Source organism: Pleurodeles waltl, chromosome 8 (genome assembly GCF_031143425.1).
Source record: "Pleurodeles waltl isolate 20211129_DDA chromosome 8, aPleWal1.hap1.20221129, whole genome shotgun sequence".
In the NCBI taxonomy this organism is placed as follows: Eukaryota; Metazoa; Chordata; class Amphibia; order Caudata; family Salamandridae; genus Pleurodeles; species Pleurodeles waltl.
The window spans coordinates 1529807592-1529823240 of NC_090447.1; the positions used below are offsets into that span (position 1 = coordinate 1529807592).

The 15649-nt window shown below is 47.1% G+C and overlaps 1 protein-coding gene across 1 annotated transcript in view; it reads right to left on the reverse strand.

Moving 5' to 3' along the window:
- Window positions 1–15649, reverse strand: part of RRP1B (ribosomal RNA processing 1B) — a 170608-nt gene that overhangs the window by 90825 nt on the left and 64134 nt on the right. Inside the window, exons 12-13 of the mRNA XM_069202945.1 lie at window positions 10243–10368; window positions 6395–7269 (exon numbers count right to left, since the gene is read on the reverse strand). Coding sequence (XP_069059046.1) covers window positions 6395–7269; window positions 10243–10368 — 1001 coding nt within the window. The remainder of the gene's footprint in view (window positions 1–6394; window positions 7270–10242; window positions 10369–15649) is intronic.

Sequence of the window (15649 nt, forward strand, 5' to 3'; positions counted from 1 at the left end):
ATGTAATATCTTGTTTGAAAGGTATTGCAGGTAAGTACATTAGGAACTTTAAATCATAAAAATTGCATGTATACTTTTCAAGTTATTGACAAATAGCTGTTTTAAAAGTGGACACAGTGCAATTTTCACAGTTCCTGGGGGAGGTAAGTTTTTGTTAGTTTTACCAGGTAAGTAAGACACTTACAGGGTTCAGTTCTTGGTCCAAGGTAGCCCACCGTTGGGGGTTCAGAGCAACCCCAAAGTCACCACACCAGCAGCTCAGGGCCGGTCAGGTGCAAAGTCCAAAGTGGTGCCCAAAACGCATAGGCTAGAATGGAGAGAAGGGGGTGCCCCGGTTCCGGTCTGCTTGCAGGTAAGTAACCGCGTCTTCGGAGGGCAGACCAGGGGGGTTTTGTAGGGCACCGGGGGGGACACAAGCCCACACAGAAATTTCACCCTCAGCAGCGCGGGGGCGGCCGGGTGCAGTGTAGAAACAAGCGTCGGGTTCGCAATGTTAGTCTATGAGAGATCTCGGGATCTCTTCAGCGCTGCAGGCAGGCAAGGGGGGGATTCCTCGGGGAAACCTCCACTTGGGCAAGGGAGAGGGACTCCTGGGGGTCACTTCTCCAGTGAAAGTCCGGTCCTTCAGGTCCTGGGGGCTGCGGGTGCAGGGTCTCTCCCAGGCGTCGGGATTTAGGATTCAAAGAGTCGCGGTCAGGGGAAGCCTCGGGATTCCCTCTGCAGGCGGCGCTGTGGGGGCTCAGGGGGGACAGGTTTTGGTACTCACAGTATCAGAGTAGTCCTGGGGTCCCTCCTGAGGTGTTGGATCTCCACCAGCCGAGTCGGGGTCGCCGGGTGCAGTGTTGCAAGTCTCACGCTTCTTGCGGGGAGCTTGCAGGGTTCTTTCAAGGCTGCTGGAAACAAAGTTGCAGCCTTTCTTGGAGCAGGTCCGCTGTCCTCTGGAGTTTCTTGTCTTTTCCAAGCAGGGGCAGTCCTCAGAGGATGTCGAGGTCGCTGGTCCCTTTGGAAGGCGTCGCTGGAGCAGGATCTTTGGAAGGCAGGAGACAGGCCGGTGAGTTTCTGGAGCCAAGGCAGTTGTCGTCTTCTGGTCTTCCGCTGCAGGGGTTTTCAGCTAGGCAGTCCTTCTTCTTGTAGTTGCAGGAATCTAATTTTCTAGGGTCCAGGGTAGCCCTTAAATACTAAATTTAAGGGCGTGTTTAGGTCTGGGGGGTTAGTAGCCAATGGCTACTAGCCCTGAGGGTGGGTACACCCTCTTTGTGCCTCCTCCCAAGGGGAGGGGGTCACAATCCTAACCCTATTGGGGGAATCCTCCATCTGCAAGATGGAGGATTTCTAAAAGTTAGAGTCACCTCAGCTCAGGACACCTTAGGGGCTGTCCTGACTGGCCAGTGACTCCTCCTTGTTGCTTTCTTTGTTCCCTCCAGCCTTGCCGCCAAATGTGGGGGCCGTGGCCGGAGGGGGCGGGCAACTCCACTAAGCTGGAGTGCCCTGCTGGGCTGTGACAAAGGGGTGAGCCTTTGAGGCTCACCGCCAGGTGTCACAGCTCCTGCCTGGGGGAGGTGTTAGCATCTCCACCCAGTGCAGGCTTTGTTACTGGCCTCAGAGTGACAAAGGCACTCTCCCCATGGGGCCAGCAACATGTCTCTGGTGTGGCAGGCTGCTGGAACTAGTCAGCCTACACAGACAGTCGGTTAAGTTTCAGGGGGCACCTCTAAGGTGCCCTCTGTGGTGTATTTTACAATAAAATGTACACTGGCATCAGTGTGCATTTATTGTGCTGAGAAGTTTGATACCAAACTTCCCAGTTTTCAGTGTAGCCATTATGGTGCTGTGGAGTTCGTGTTTGACAGACTCCCAGACCATATACTCTTATGGCTACCCTGCACTTACAATGTCTAAGGTTTTGTTTAGACACTGTAGGGGTACCATGCTCATGCACTGGTACCCTCACCTATGGTATAGTGCACCCTGCCTTAGGGCTGTAAGGCCTGCTAGAGGGGTGTCTTACCTATACTGCATAGGCAGTGAGAGGCTGGCATGGCACCCTGAGGGGAGTGCCATGTCGACTTACTCGTTTTGTCCTCACTAGCACACACAAGCTGGCAAGCAGTGTGTCTGTGCTGAGTGAGAGGTCTCCAGGGTGGCATAAGACATGCTGCAGCCCTTAGAGACCTTCCTTGGCATCAGGGCCCTTGGTACTAGAAGTACCAGTTACAAGGGACTTATCTGGATGCCAGGGTCTGCCAATTGTGGATACAAAAGTACAGGTTAGGGAAAGAACACTGGTGCTGGGGCCTGGTTAGCAGGCCTCAGCACACTTTCAATTGTAAACATAGCATCAGCAAAGGCAAAAAGTCAGGGGGCAACCATGCCAAGGAGGCATTTCCTTACAAGTAGTGTTAAGCATTTGTTGTACATGCACACAGGCAATAAATGAGGAACACACACTCAGAGACAATTCCAGGCCAATAGGTTTTTGTATAGAAAAATATATTTTCTTAGTTTATTTTAAGAACCACAGGTTCAAATTCTACATCTAATACTTTGCATGAAAGGTATTGCAGGTAAGTACTTTAGGAACTTTGAATAATCACCATAGCATATATACTTTTTAAATAAAACACATATAGCTATTTTAAAAGTGGACACAGTGCAATTTTCACAGTTCCTGGGGGAGGTAAGTTAAGGTTACTTCTTGCAGGTAAGTAAACCACCTACGGGGTTCAAATTGGGGTCCAAGGTAGCCCACCGTTGGGGGTTCAGAGCAACCCCAAAGTTACCACACCAGCAGCTCAGGGCCGGTCAGGTGCAGAGTTCAAAATGGTGCCCAAAACACATAGGCTTCAATGGAGAAGGGGGTGCCCCGGTTCCAGTCTGCCAGCAGGTAAGTATCCGCGTCTTCGGAGGGCAGACCAGGGGGGTTTTGTAGGGCACCGGGGGGGGACACAAGTCAGCACAAAAAGTACACCCTCAGCAGCGCGGGGGCGGCCGGGTGCAGTGTGCAAACAAGCGTCTGGTTTGTAATAGGAATCAATGGGAGACCAAGGGGTCTCTTCAGCGGTGCAGGCAGGCAAGGGGGTGGGGGGGCTCCTCGGGGTAGCCACGACCTGGGCAAGGGAGATGGCCTCCTGGGGGTCACTCCTGCACTGGAGTTCCGATCCTTCAGGTCCTGGGGCTGCGGGTGCAGGGTCTTTTCCAGGCGTCGGGATCTGAGAGTCAGGCAGTCGCGGTCAGGGGGAGCCTCGGGATTCCCTCTGCAAGCGTCGCTGTGGGGGCTCAGGGGGGACAACTTTGGTTACTCACAGTCTTGGAGTCGCCTGGGGGTCCTCCCTGTAGCGTTGTTTCTTCACCAGTCGAGTCGGGGTCGCCGGGTGCAGTGTTGCAAGTCTCACGCTTCTGGCGGGAATTGCTGGGGTCTTTAAAGTTGCTCCTCTGGAAACAAAGTTGCAGTCTTGGGTGAACAGGGCCGCTGTTCTCGGGAGTTTCTTGGTCCTTTTAGAGCAGGGCAGTCCTCTGAGGATTCAGAGGTCGCTGGTCCTGGGGAAAGAGTCGCTGGAGCAGTTTTCTTCCGAAGGGGGGGAGACAGGCCGGTAGAGCTGGGGCCAAAGCAGTTGGTGTCTCCGTCTTCTCTGCAGGTTTTTCAGCTCAGCAGTCCTCTTCTTCTTAGGTTGCAGGAATCTGATTTCTTAGGTTCAGGGGAGCCCCTAAATACAGGATTTAGGGGTGTGTTTAGGTCAGGGAGGGCAGTAGCCAATGGCTACTAGCCCTGAGGGTCGCTACACCCTCTTTGTGCCTCCTCCCAAGGGGAGGGGGTCACATTCCTATCCCTATTGGGGGGATCCTCCATCTGCAAGATGGAGGATTCCTAAAAGTCAGTCACTTCAGCTCAGGTTGCCTTAGGGGCTGTCCTGACTGGCCAGTGACGACTCCTTGTTTTTCTCATTATCTCCTCCGGCCTTGCTGCCAAAAGTGGGGCCGTGGCCGGAGGGGGCGGGCAACTCCACTAGCTGGAATGCCCTGTGGTGCTGGAACAAAGGGGGTGAGCCTTTGAGGTTCACCGCCAGGTGTTACAGCTCCTGCCTGGGGGAGGTGATAGCATCTCCACCCAGTGCAGGCTTTGTTACTAGCCACAGAGTGCCAAAGGCACTCTCCCCATGTGGTCAGCAACATGTCTCGAGTGTGGCAGGCTGCTAAAACCAGTCAGCCTACACTGGTAGTTGGTTAAGGTTTCAGGGGGCACCTCTAAGGTGCCCTCTGGGGTGTATTTCACAATAAAATGTACCCTGGCATCAGTGTGCATTTATTGTGCTGAGAAGTTTGATACCAAACTTCCCAGTTTTCAGTGTAGCCATTATGGTGCTGTGGAGTTCGTGTTTGACAGACTCCCAGACCATATACTCTTATGGCTACCCTGCACTTACAATGTCTAAGGTTTTGCTTAGACACTGTAGGGGCACAGTGCTCATGCACTGGTGCCCTCACCCATGGTATAGTGCACCCTGCCTTAGGGCTGTAAGGCCTGCTAGAGGGGTGACTTATCTATACTGCATAGGCAGCGTGAGGTTGGCATGGCACCCTGAGGGGAGTGCCATGTCGACTTACTCTTTTTGTCCTGACCAGCACACACAAGCTGGCAAGCAGTGTGTCTGTGCTGAGTGAGGGATCCCCAGGGTGGCATAAGATATGCTGCAGCCCTTAGAGACCTTCCCTGGCATCAGGGCCCTTGGTACCAGGGGTACCAGTTACAAGGGACTTACCTGGATGCCAGGGTGTGCCAATTGTGGAAACAAAAGTACAGGTTAGGGAAAGAACACTGGTGCTGGGGCCTGGTTAGCAGGCCTCAGCACACTTTCAAATCAAAACATAGCATCAGCAAAGGCAAAAAGTCAGGGGGTAACCATGCCAAGGGGGCATTTCCTTACAAAGAGCTTTCTTGAAGAGCCCCTCCTATGCATTTTTAAGCTTTAAGGTCCCCCTGCAAGAGCAACCCACAGCAATCACAAGGTTTTGCCTCTTTATACACCAAGCTAGTAGGCTCACTCTGCAAGTGTTAATATGCATCTTCACCAAAATCCTCGCCCCGGTAAAGAGATCCCTACAGATCCCACTACACACTGAAATACATGGTTGAGGCAAGGAGACGTTGATTAAGCATTCCACTAGAAAAGGATGAGAGTAAATGTCCCTTTTGAAAAAAAAATCCAGTGATTGCAGCACCAGGAAAGTTTGCTCTCAGTTCTCTCATTTCCTTGAATTCGGATATCTCATGCCCAAACCATTCATTGGGCACAATTATACTTCCCCCTCCCCCCCCCCCCCACTTTTATGCATGAAGGCACAAAACAAATGGACCGAAAGTGGAAGAGAAATCAGTAAAGATCATAGTCTAAGGCGACTGAGTCTACTTGTTTAGGTACAAAAAAGGCTTAATTAAAAAGGCAGTATCTGCCAGAAAAAGTGTGTCTATTTTATGTGGAGTGTATTCAACTTTGCTCACCTGTATGTCCAGATCATGTTTTGTTACGTTTTGTCACACACCTCTAATGATATAACCAGTGCAGGGGAACTAGTGTCCGAAAAGAAACCAAGCTAACCAACAAAAGCATAACATCTCTTCACTAGCCTGTTCTTCTGTCCCACAGATAAGACCACTTGCTAACAGTCGTGGTGCTGGTACTTAAGGAGATTGCAATAGCGCCAGTAGTGGCACTAGTCAGTGTAACCAGTGTCTTTCACAGGCGATCGCATAAGAAAACAGAGGGCCAGTTCTGTTTTGTTTGGTCTACCAAAGAGAATGGTTCACTGAAGAGTGCAGCTCTGTGTCAAGCCGAAGTGCAAACCTCAGCCTCATGTTGAGGAGAGAAAATCCATGCTCTTATGCGGAGGGGCAAATCCCAGATCCAAAGTCAATGGACATAAAGAATATTGATAATCAGTGGTATACTCAATTAACAATGTGAAGTCAGGACCAAAACAAAGGTCAGGCGGGAACAAATTCAGAAAAAATAACTTTAACCTAAGTGCTATACACAATATCCGCTAGCGAAACTAAAAAACATCTGAAGCAAAATCCTTACTGGCACACTGTACTGTTACACAAATTCCACTAACTGATTAGTGATACAACAGCTCTTGCACTTTTAAAGTCTCAAGAAGCAACTAGCAAACAGCAGCGTACAGAGTGATGTAGGAGAACTACAAAGCCAGAAATAACGGGGATGGAGACAGCAACATTCATACTGCTGTATATGACCTTTCACTAGGCCGGCATCAACCAGCATGGTGAAGTCCCATTAAGGTTTCACAACCCACTCTCCAACTAGATACTCAACGCTCCCACTTGAGAAATCCCAACTCAAGCCCTCTTCTTTTTAGTAATAAGACAATTGCTTACACTCCTTTTGCTTTTCTTGCTGGACCAGGCGGGGCTTCCGTTGTCTTCTGCTACGCTAACAGACTCCTTGAGTTTTCGTTTTTTCTTTCTTAGTGAAGATATCGCCAACGCTGCGTCAGTGTGCTTCAAAAGTTTTTTTTTCATTTTCAGCTTACATTTTTTGGGCAGTGGATGCCTCGAGTCCTGATCCTCACCTGCAGTGTCCATCACACCTTCTTCCAAAGACGGTGAAAGGGCTGTGTTCCCATTGAGTACTGGGCATTTCCCCTTCTTCTTTGGCTTATCAGCTGTGCACACGACCTCTCCCTCGGCTTGTGTTGAAGTACCATCTGCCAGTGGCAGGGGAGATTTCTCACCGACCTGTAGGTGTTTAACTTTTTTCTTAGGCGCACCGATTGTACCTGCCTCACTCTCTTCTTGTGTAGCCTGTACAGCACTCTGCCCGGCCTGCTGAAGGAGTCTGCTTTTCTTCTTCTTTGGCTTACTGCTTGTACTCGTTACTGGTTCCTCAGGTGCATCCGCTACAAGTCCATTCTGTAACGGGGTTTCACCAAGTTGCTGTGGGGATAATACCCTTTTCTTCTTTTGGCGGATCTTTTGGGAGTCCGTAAAAAGTTCAACATTTGAGCTGCCGTTGTTATTGTTTTCACAAGTGAGCAGATCTCTTTCGGGGCTTGTTATCTCGCCTTTGGAAGCTCCAGGCTCGTTATCAGAAGGTGCTTCATCTGGAGTACTTGTAGCCTCTTCAGACGCCGGGCTGGCAGAAAGACCCGCCTCCTTTGCCTTTCGCTTCTTTTTCTTTTTCTTCTTTGGTGGTACCGGAGAAGCACCATCGCCTTCAGCACTCCTCTTTGGTGCGCAATCTTTTTCTTTTGCTGTATTAAAAACAAGGGTACATATCTGAAAAAGGTCAGAAAAACCTAAAAGAGGACGATTGTGAAGAATTAAACCAAGAAGGTACAAGTGGGAATGGGAAACAAGCAAGAAATCCAAGAGAAAAAGGTAAGAAAAAGATCAAATGAGGGAGGGAAGAGAAGAACAAGAAAAACGTGCAAGATAGTGGTGAGACACCTACAAGAGGGGAGAGATAAACATCCATAGAACAAAACAGGAGAGAGTGACCAAACAAGAGAAGAAAAGAGCAAAGAAAAATCTACAAGCGAGGAACGGAGGAGAAATACTAACAAGACGAAGCGGGTAAGTAGCATGGAATACAAGAATTCACACATGAACCGGTCATGAAAGAAGCAATCATTGACAACGCAAATATGTCTGGGATGAATGTGCTAATGCATGCAGTAGTATGACAACAGAGAAAGACTAGAGGAAGCCAGCAGGGAGGACAGAGTGCTATAAACAAAGTAGTCCTTCACGCAGTTCAATCAGAGTACTCTTGTGGAGGCGGAAGGATACACCCAACAGCATTACATGACAGACGAATACTCCACTGGGCTTAGCCACTACTCGACTGATCTGTCTCAAGCCAACGGCAAAAAGGGGCTGCTAAAGAAAGTCAAACTTGTTGAAAGGGGTGGATCCAACACGCTCTCTATATTTTCCATGGATTAGGTCTGTTTGACAGTTGTGCTGTCAAAACCCAGGCCAAATACATGACTTACCTGTAACAATCTGTTGTGGCGTGTAGTGACAAGTATTTAACTTGTGAACATTACAAACTGTTTTCTTAGAAGGGGTTTCCGTTTCATGGCAACTCGAGGCATCTTCCCCGATACTCACAATACACCAGCACACAACCTCAGACTGTCCCACCCACCCCTATGGGTATGCGTATATCGCAGCATAAAGTCTGTGGACTGGGTTACACATACCGCATACATTTCTTACTTGCCAGCTTCAAGGTGGTGTGAATGGCACATGTGAATCTACAGCCCTACAAGCTACAAACTTTTCCTCCTATTTGTAACATGTAGCTGTAGATCAATCTTTGCATAGCCTGAACAGCAGCATTCATCCTGATGTGGTGGCTTACGGTCAAGAGTGGAAGACATTTTCATTAATGATTGGAGTTCTAGTGTGAACTGCCTCTCGTTGGGCGTGAAAATCCACACACTGGTGTTTAATGAAGGTGTGGGCTGAGTTCTACGTAGCAGCCTTATTGATATCTGTCAGGGTTGGAGGTTTGGCAAAGTAGGTCCTCAATATCAATTGAGACTTTCTCCCTTAATATTTTTTAGGAATTGAATACAAGGGTATACTCAGAAGAGGGGAGAGACGGTAGGGTGGAAAACAGAAGATCCGGATGGGACTCGACTAATGCTGGAGTAGCGCTGGATAATATCAGTTTGTCATCAGTCCTCTGGCTTTTGACACTGATGTTCCAAGCACTGTTGCAGAGTTTTGAAGTGCAGTTGTGCTTGAGGGACTATGAAAGCAGAGGATGCCACAAATTAAAATAGAGGAGGACTCAATATGGCAGTAGATCAACCACTTTATTTAACTAACTCCTACTGCTCAGCAATAGACAAGAACATCTTTTTGAGGAAGCGCTTTTGAAAAACCTGTATCTAAAATAGCTAACATTTCATTCCAAGCTTACAGCAGAAGTTGAATTGCTGTGTTTTGTCTGGACCCACTGTTAGAGAAGGACTTTACATTTGATTCCAAAACAGTGAAGAACTTTCAAATATAAACTCACCTGGAGAAGAATAGACAGAGTTCCATGTAGCTCTGGTGCTATAGGCTGCGTGAATTAACAAAAGGCTTGTGCAGATGAATGGATGTATGTTGTATTATGAGATGATTGTTATGGTTTTTATTAACTAAACAATAAAGATTATTATCAGGATGGGCTTAGAGCTGCCTTTTGGCTGCCCGGCGTAAGCCTGTGGTAGTTCCAATGCTTCCTGGACACGGGATATGAAAATATACACCCTGAATATCTATGCAGCATATCCCGTCACCTTTGAACAGTTGCAGGAATATTTGGTGATCAGTAAACATCCAAACCTTTTCTATTTTCACCCTTTTATGTAACTCTTCAGATCAAGAAATGGTTTGAGTTCTTTTATTACCAAGAAAGGGGAGACCTATACTGTTTTGCCCGTCTGAGACTTGGAAATTCTTTCAATTAACATTTTAAATGGTAGAGTTATACCTTTTGATCTAGGTTTATCTGATGGGAAGGACTGAATAATTTCTAAAGCAAAGAATTATTTAGTGCACCTTAAACGCAAGCTAGTAACCACTCGCTAGACTACTGAGTACCCATTAGTGTTATGTCTCACCAACATAGGCGATGGTTGCAGGTATTTGTGGAGCAAAGGCAGTCATTAATTTCAAACAGATGAAGGTTTTAAAGCTTCTGTTGGTGCCTGGGGTCAGAGAAGCGAGTGAGAACCTCACAAGAGACGAGACAACAAAACTAGCCCTGGGGAAAACCAAGGATGCTACAAAATGTCTGCTTAAAGGCCGTTCTTTCAAGCTTGTGAACGGATCCGACTAAAGCTTATTCTAAGCTTGAAATTTCAATATTAACAAGCACTGCCGCTAGAAGCTTGCCACTTTAGTCCTTTGCCTTTACCAGTAGTGCCATTTATAAATTGGGATAAGAGCATGCTACCTGTATCTGAACAGCAGGAAAATAAACCCCTCGATGCCTAAGTGCACAACTCTGAGAGTTAACCGGGACCAGACCAGACCAGCATGAAATGCCTCAAACCTCTTATCTAAATCAATGGGACTGGAAATAAACCCACATTAGCCCACACAACTCTCTCAACTTCTGTTATCTGCTCATGAGATCAGAATACCGAACTTAGACAGGTCTCAGATTGCAGAATGGTGCAGAACATTAGTGTGGTCTGTAGTACCATCATGCAGACACTCACCTTTTTTTAAATCTGCTTTATTTTTTAATGCCCTGAAATGTTTCCTCCTGGACCACTTCTGGCTAAAGTCCTCATCATCTTCATCTGTAGATACATCCTCAGGAAAGTCGTCTTGAGGGAAGATGCCTGAAAGGTAGGAAGAGCTGCGTGAACCTCACAGTCCTCTTGTGAGAGCTTTATAATACAACATGATCCTGATGACAGTCTGTGCACCAGCACTCAAAGTACTTCTCTAAAATACAGGATGCAATGATAACACAATCATGGGGCACACACAGGAAATGCAGCACTGCACGTATATACATACACATGAACAGTTCCATCTTGTACAGCTGTATTTTTCTGTAAAGTGGCTGAACAATAATGAAAATGTCACTTACCCAGTGTACATCTGTTCGTGGCATCAGTCGCAGTAGATTCGCATGTTTTGCAATAGCTCGCCATCTGGTGTTGGGCCGGAGTGTTACAAGTTGTTTTTCTTCGAAGAAGTCTTTCGAGTCACGGGACCGAGTGACTCCTCCTTTTGTCTCCATTGCGCATGGGCGTCGACTCCATCTTCAATTGTTTTTCCCCGCAGAGGGTGAGGTAGGAGTTGAATTGTAGTAATAGTGCCCATGCAATGGAGTGACTAAGTATGCACCTATTTAAGGTTGAGATGATACATATATAAATAATTGAAGGTAACTTCCAAACTGCTACAGGCTCCCGGGGAGGCGGGTGGGCACATGCGAATCTACTGCGACTGATGCCACGAACAGATGTACACTGGGTAAGTGACATTTTCAGTTCGATGGCATCTGTCGCTGTAGATACACATGCTGTGCATAGACTAGTAAGCAGTTATCTCCCCAAAAGCGGTGGCTCAGCCTGTAGGAGTGGAAGTAGTCTGAAATAATGTTCTTAATACGGCTTGACCTACTGTGGCTTGTTGTGCGGATAACACGTCTACACAGTAGTGCTTGGTGAATGTGTGAGGCGTAGACCATGTGGCTGCCTTACATATTTCTTGCATTGGGATGTTTCCTAGAAAGGCCATGGTAGCACCTTTCTTTCTGGTTGAGTGTGCCTTTGGTGTAATGGGCAGCTGTTGTTTAGCTTTAAGGTAGCAGATTTGGATGCATTTAACTATCCATCTGGCTATACCTTGTTTTGATATTGGGTTTCCTGCATGAGGTTTTTGAAATGCAATAAATAGTTGTTTAGTCTTTCTGATGTTTTTTGTTCCGTCAATGTAATACATCAATGCTCTTTTGACATCTAATGTATGTAGTGCCCTTTCAGCTACGGTATCTGGCTGTGGAAAGAACACTGGAAGTTCCACTGTTTGATTTAGATGGAACGGTGAAATAACCTTTGGCAAAAATTTAGGATTGGTCCTTAGGACGACCTTATTCTTGTGTAGTTGTATAAAAGGTTCCTGTATTGTAAACGCCTGAATCTCGCTTACTCTTCTTAGGGAAGTAATGGTGATGAGAAATGCCACCTTCCAGGTTAGGAACTGTATGTCGCAGGAGTGCATGGGTTCAAAAGGTGGACCCATAAGTCTAGTTAGGACAACATTTAGGTTCCATGAAGGAACAGGTGGTGTTCTTGGTGGTATAATTCTCCTAAGGCCCTCCATGAATGCTTTAATGACTGGTATCTTATATAGGGAAGTTGAATAGGTAGTCTGCAGGTATGCAGATATTGCTGCAAGGTGTATTTTAATGGAAGAGAAAGCCAGGTTAGATTTTTGTAAGTGAAGCAAGTAACCCACTACATGTTCTGGAGTTGTGTGTAATGGTTGTATTTGATTAATATGGCAGTAGCAAACAAACCTCTTCCATTTACTTGCATAGCAGTGCCTGGTGGATGGCCTTCTGGCTTGTCTTATGACTTCCATACATTCTTGGGTAAGTTGTAAGTGCCCGAATTCTAGGATTTCAGGAGCCAGATTGCTAGATTCAGCGATGCTGGATCTGGGTGTCTGATCTTTTGGTTGTGCTGTGTCAACAGATCTGGCCTGTTGGGCAATTTGATGCAGGGTACTACTGATAGGTCTAGCAGCGTTGTGTACCAGGGTTGCCTTGCCCAAGTTGGTGCTATCAATATGAGTTTGAGTTTGTTTTGACTGAGTTTGTTTACCAGGTAAGGAAGGAGAGGGAGAGGAGGAAAAGCGTAAGCAAATATCCCTGACCAGTTCATCCATAGGGCATTGCCTTGGGACTGTTTGTGTGGGTATCTGGATGCGAAGTTTTGGCATTTTGCGTTCTCCCTTGTCGCAAACAAGTCTATCTGAGGTGTTCCCCAGAGTTTGAAATAAGTGTTCAGGATTTGGGGGTGAATTTCCCATTCGTGGACCTGTTGGTGATCTCGAGAGAGATTGTCTGCGAGTTGATTTTGGATCCCTGGTATAAATTGTGCTATTAGGCGAATTTGGTTGTGAACTGCCCAACGCCAAATCTTTTGTGCTAGCAGGCTTAACTGCGTGGAGTGCGTCCCCCCTTGCTTGTTTAGATAATACATTGTTGTCATGTTGTCTGTTTTGACGAGAATGTATTTGTGAACTATGATTGGTTGGAAAGCTTTTAGTGCTTGAAAAACTGCTAGAAGTTCTAGGTGATTTATATGCAGTTTTGTTTGATGTACGTTCCATTGTCCTTGTATGCTGTGTTGATCGAGGTGTGCTCCCCACCCTGTCATGGAAGCATCTGTTGTTATTACGTATTGTGGCACTGGGTCTTGGAAAGGCCGCCCTTTGTTTAAATTTATGTTGTTCCACCACAGAAGCGAGAGGTAAGTTTGGCGGTCTATTAACACCAGATCTAGAAGGTGACCCTGTGCTTGTGACCATTGTGATGCTAGGCACTGTTGTAAGGGCCTCATGTGCAGTCTTGCGTTTGGGACAATGGCTATGCATGAAGACATCATGCCTAGGAGTTGTAGTACCATCTTTGCGTGTATCCTTTGTGTGGGATACATGCGTTGTATGATGGTGTTGAAATTTTGGATTCTTTGTGGACTTGGAGTGGCTACTCCTTTTGATGTGTCTATTATGGCTCCCAGGTATTGTTGTACCTTGCACGGCAGAATTTTGGATTTTGTGAAGTTGACGGTGAACCCTAGTTTGAAGAGGGTTTGTATGATCTGATTTGTGTGATTTGAGCACTCTATTAACGAATGGGCCTTGATTAGCCAGTCGTCTAGATATGGGAACACATGTATTTGCTGCCTTCTTATGTGTGCAGCGACTACCGCTAGACACTTGGTAAAGACTCTTGGTGCGGTTGTTAATCCGAAAGGCAGTACCTTGAATTGGTAATGTATTCCCTTGAATACAAACCTTAGGTATTTCCTGTGCGATGGGTGTATTGGTATATGGAAATAAGCATCCTTGAGGTCTAAAGTTGCCATGTAGTCGTGTAGTTTTAGCAATGGCAATACTTCTTGTAGTGTGACCATGTGAAAGTGGTCTGATTTGATGAAAGTGTTCACTACTCTGAGGTCTAGGATTGGTCTCAGCGTTTTGTCCTTCTTTGGTATCAGAAAGTACAGTGAGTAAACTCCTGTGTTTATTTGTGTGTTTGGCACTAATTCGATTGCATTCTTTTGCAATAGTGCCTGCACTTCTATCACCAGGAGATTGGAATGGTGTGTTGTCAAATTTTGTGCTTTTGGTGGTATGTTTGGAGGGAATTGTAGAAATTCTATGCAATACCCATGTTGGATAATTGCTAGAACCCAAGTGTCTGTAGTGATTTCCTCCCATGCTTTGTAATAATGACTTATTCTTCCCCCCACTGGTGTTGTGTGGAGGGGGTGAGTGACATGTGAGTCACTGTTTAGTAGTAGGGGTTTTGGGGCTCTGAAATCTTCCTCTATTTCTAGGGAATTGCCCTCCTCTATATTGTCCCCGAAAACCTCCTCTATACTGTCCCTGGTAACTGGACGGTGTTGCTTGTGAGGTGCTGGCTTGTGTGCTCTGACCCCGAAACCCCCCTCGAAAGGGTGTTTTACGGAATGTGCTGTAATTCCCTCTGCTCTGCGGGGAGTAGAGTGCGCCCATGGCTTTGGCAGTGTCCGTATGTTTTTTGAGTTTCTCAATCGCTGTGTCCACTTCTGGACCGAACAGTTCTTTTTCATTAAAAGGCATATTGAGAACTGCTTGTTGAATCTCTGGTTTAAATCCAGACGTTCTGAGCCATGCATGCCTTCTGATAGTTACAGATGTATTAATTGTCCGTGCAGCTGTATCTGCAGCGTCCATGGAGGAGCGGATTTGGTTGTTGGAAATGGTCTGTCCCTCCTCAACCACTTGTTTTGCCCTATTTTGTAAGTCCTTGGGCAAATGTTCAATGAGATGTTGCATCTCGTCCCAGTGGGCTCTGTCATAGCGCGCAAGTAGTGCCTGGGAGTTTGCGATGCGCCACTGGTTTGCAGCTTGTGCTGCGACTCTTTTACCAGCTGCATCGAACTTGCGGCTTTCTTTATCTGGGGGTGGTGCATCTCCAGATGTGTGAGAGTTGGCCCTTTTCCTAGCTGCTCCTACAACGACAGAGTCTGGTGGCAGCTGTGTAGTGATGAAAACCGGGTCTGTAGGAGGCGCCTTATACTTTTTTTCCACCCTTGGTGTGATTGCCCTACTTTTGACCGGCTCCTTAAAGATTTCTTTCGCGTGCCGGAGCATACCAGGGAGCATAGGCAGGCTTTGGTATGAGCTGTGGGTGGAGGAGAGTGTGTTGAATAAAAAATCATCCTCGACCTGTTCTGAGTGGAGGCTTACGTTGTGAAATTGTGCTGCTCTAGCCACCACTTGAGAATACGCGGTGCTGTCTTCTGGTGGAGATGGCTTCGTAGGGTATGCCTCCGGACTGTTATCTGACACTGGGGCGTCGTATAGGTCCCATGCGTCTTGATCTTGGTCACCCTGGCTTATGGTGGTGTGAGCTGGGGAGTGTGATGGAGTTCGTGCTGGTGAGACGTTAAGCACGGGCGGAGGAGAGGGTGGTGGGGTAACTCTTTTCACCACTTTTGGTTGTGGTGTCTGTTCAGTTTGGAACTCCAACCTTCTCTTTCTTCTAATGGGGGGAAGGGTGCTTATTTTTCCTGTCCCCTGCTGTATGAAGATACGCTTTTGCGTATGGTCCACATCAGTTGATTGTAGCTCTTCCTCAAACCTATGCTTTTGCATTTGGGAGGTTAGCGAGTGCTCTTCTGTATAAGAGCCTGAAGCTGGGTCGCTTGCAGTTTGTTTCGGCACCGAAACCTTGTCTGCGTGTTTTTTCGGCTCCGAGGTGACTTTTTTCTTTTTCGGGGCCGAAACCTCTCGGCGTCGATCTTCTTCGGTGCCGCTGTCTCGGCGTCGAGCTGTGTCCACACCGGCATCTCGGTGTCGAGGCTTGTCTCCAGCACTTTCTCGGTCCCGAGA